At 50.6% G+C, this 1,846-nt stretch overlaps 1 protein-coding gene across 1 annotated transcript in view; it reads right to left on the bottom strand.

Moving 5' to 3' along the window:
* The window catches only part of LOC104514941 (immunoglobulin superfamily member 10-like), a gene marked incomplete at its 3' end in the record, with an annotated part of 5,139 nt that extends 3,651 nt beyond the window's left edge, over positions 1 to 1,488 (bottom strand). Inside the window, 3 exon segments of the mRNA XM_010158760.1 lie at positions 1 to 2; positions 5 to 41; positions 1,366 to 1,488. The exon segment at positions 1 to 2 is cut by the window's left edge and continues 340 nt beyond it. Coding sequence (XP_010157062.1) covers positions 1 to 2; positions 5 to 41; positions 1,366 to 1,431 — 105 coding nt within the window.
* Between the last annotated feature and the right edge of the window lie 358 nt (positions 1,489 to 1,846).

Genomic DNA, 1,846 nt, shown 5'->3' with positions numbered 1-1,846 from the left:
TGCTGAAGCGCTCTGACCTTGTTGTAACTCAGTTTTAAGACCTGTTGACGAAAGAGTAACAAGCGTATGATACTGACCCGTGTTCTGTTGTCACAGGACTCCTAACGAACTTTGAGCGGTGGCTGCTCTGTGACGTGAACGTCCTTCCACAGACGGACAGCGTGTGTGGCTGGATGGAAGCGTGGGGGGGGGAGTATTTTTAAATGCAGTGTCAGTTGCAGGACTAGGGGGATGCTTTCTCCTTCCCGCAGTCCCTCAAGGTGACACTTCTGCGGTCACGTTTACGAAGTGAATGTGAAAATCACCATAACGTGCAAGTTTGCCAAATACAATTCCACGAAAGCTACCTACAGTTGCGTTGCCATCTCGCTCGCTGGTGCGGGAGGAAAAGCTTACGGGGTGGGTACCGCTGTTCCCTTGGCAGCTGCCCGTTAACAAGGGCGCTCTCGGGCACAGAACTGCCCTTTCCAGGGGGTAGTAAAATCTGAGGGTCCAAAGCGGGTCTGGTTTCTGCCTTTCCCTCCCCCTCCCTGCCCCCCGATCCTCCAAAACCAGCAACTGAGCCTGTGCCGTCTTTTCTGTCTGAAGAGCTCAGGGGCCTCACGCTCTTCTTCATCACCGCCACCACATTATTAACAGTTAATTAACAGCTCTAGATGGAAGTTCAGCTGGACAATCAGCGTTACCTGTACACTGAATTAGCTGGCAATGGTTGTTCCTAAACAATCATCTAAGTGCGTACATGAATGAACACACGTGGCATGGTGAGCTAACTCCGGAATCCCTGCGTGACACCATCCCTTACTGATTTTTACAGTATGCACAAATACAGGCCATTTTATAAATACTAGTATTTTATAAACAGGTGATATTTCAGTTAAAGAACAAACCAGGCATCAAATAACTACATTTTAAAAGTCCACAAACGTATATTAAATTATAAACCCAAGGAGCTGCAGCTTTTTAAAGCATTAAAATGGTTATGTGGTCATTTTCTGATCAGTAGGAGCCTTTTTTAAATGAAGGACAGAAACAAACTCAGCACGTTTCCTGCCGCAGATGCAGCACCTGGAGCTCTGTGTGTTCTCTCACAGAGAGAACTCCAAGATTCTCCCTCCCATGTGAAAGTTTCAGCGGCAGTTGCCTGCTAAGATGCTGCGGCGGACACCTACGCGCTTTAAACTGTACCCGAGCACCCACCTGGGAAGAACAGGCCGTTCCCATCAGGATACGGGATCTTGTCTTTCACACGGATACAGTAGGAAACAGGAAACCAAAATGCTACAGGCCACTGACCTGCTTCTGTTTATCACTGCAGGTTGCTGAAAAGCCTTAAAAATTAACATCCGATCATTTGGTTCCTACCTGTAATGAACGTAAATCGCTGAACACTCCGTCAGGGATTGTGCTTATCTCGTTGCTGTGCAGCATCAGTAACTCCAGTTTCTCCAGGCCAGAAAAATCCGTGTCCGTCAGCTGGAGCAAGCTGTTGTAGCTGCAACGAACATTGCGCCCCAGACCCGGGTTGAGTCGGGCAGCTAACCTTCCCCACGTGTAAACCCACAAACCGACCCCACAGAGCTAAACCCACAAACCGACCCCACAGAGCAGCGCTTTTTTTTTTTTCCTGCTCAGACGCAGTTTGAGGCCGTTCCTTCCCCTCGGCACGAGACCTGCAGCTTCGCCAGGGCAGCTTCCTGAGGTGGGTAGGGACAACCCTGCAAAAGCGTGCAGAGAGGAACGCCAGTTTGGGGTCAGTGGGGGGGGGCGAGGAGCTGCTGTGGTGGCGGAGGCTGGCACTCATCGGTGCCTCTGTCCGTCCAGGGCGTTCCCGGCACGGCAGCAG

The sequence above is a fragment of the Eurypyga helias genome, unplaced genomic scaffold, assembly GCF_000690775.1.
Source record: "Eurypyga helias isolate BGI_N326 unplaced genomic scaffold, ASM69077v1 scaffold34630, whole genome shotgun sequence".
Taxonomy (NCBI): Eukaryota; Metazoa; Chordata; class Aves; order Eurypygiformes; family Eurypygidae; genus Eurypyga; species Eurypyga helias.
The sequence above is the reverse complement of the archived record's forward strand: the minus strand, read 5'-3'. Positions and strand labels throughout refer to the sequence as shown.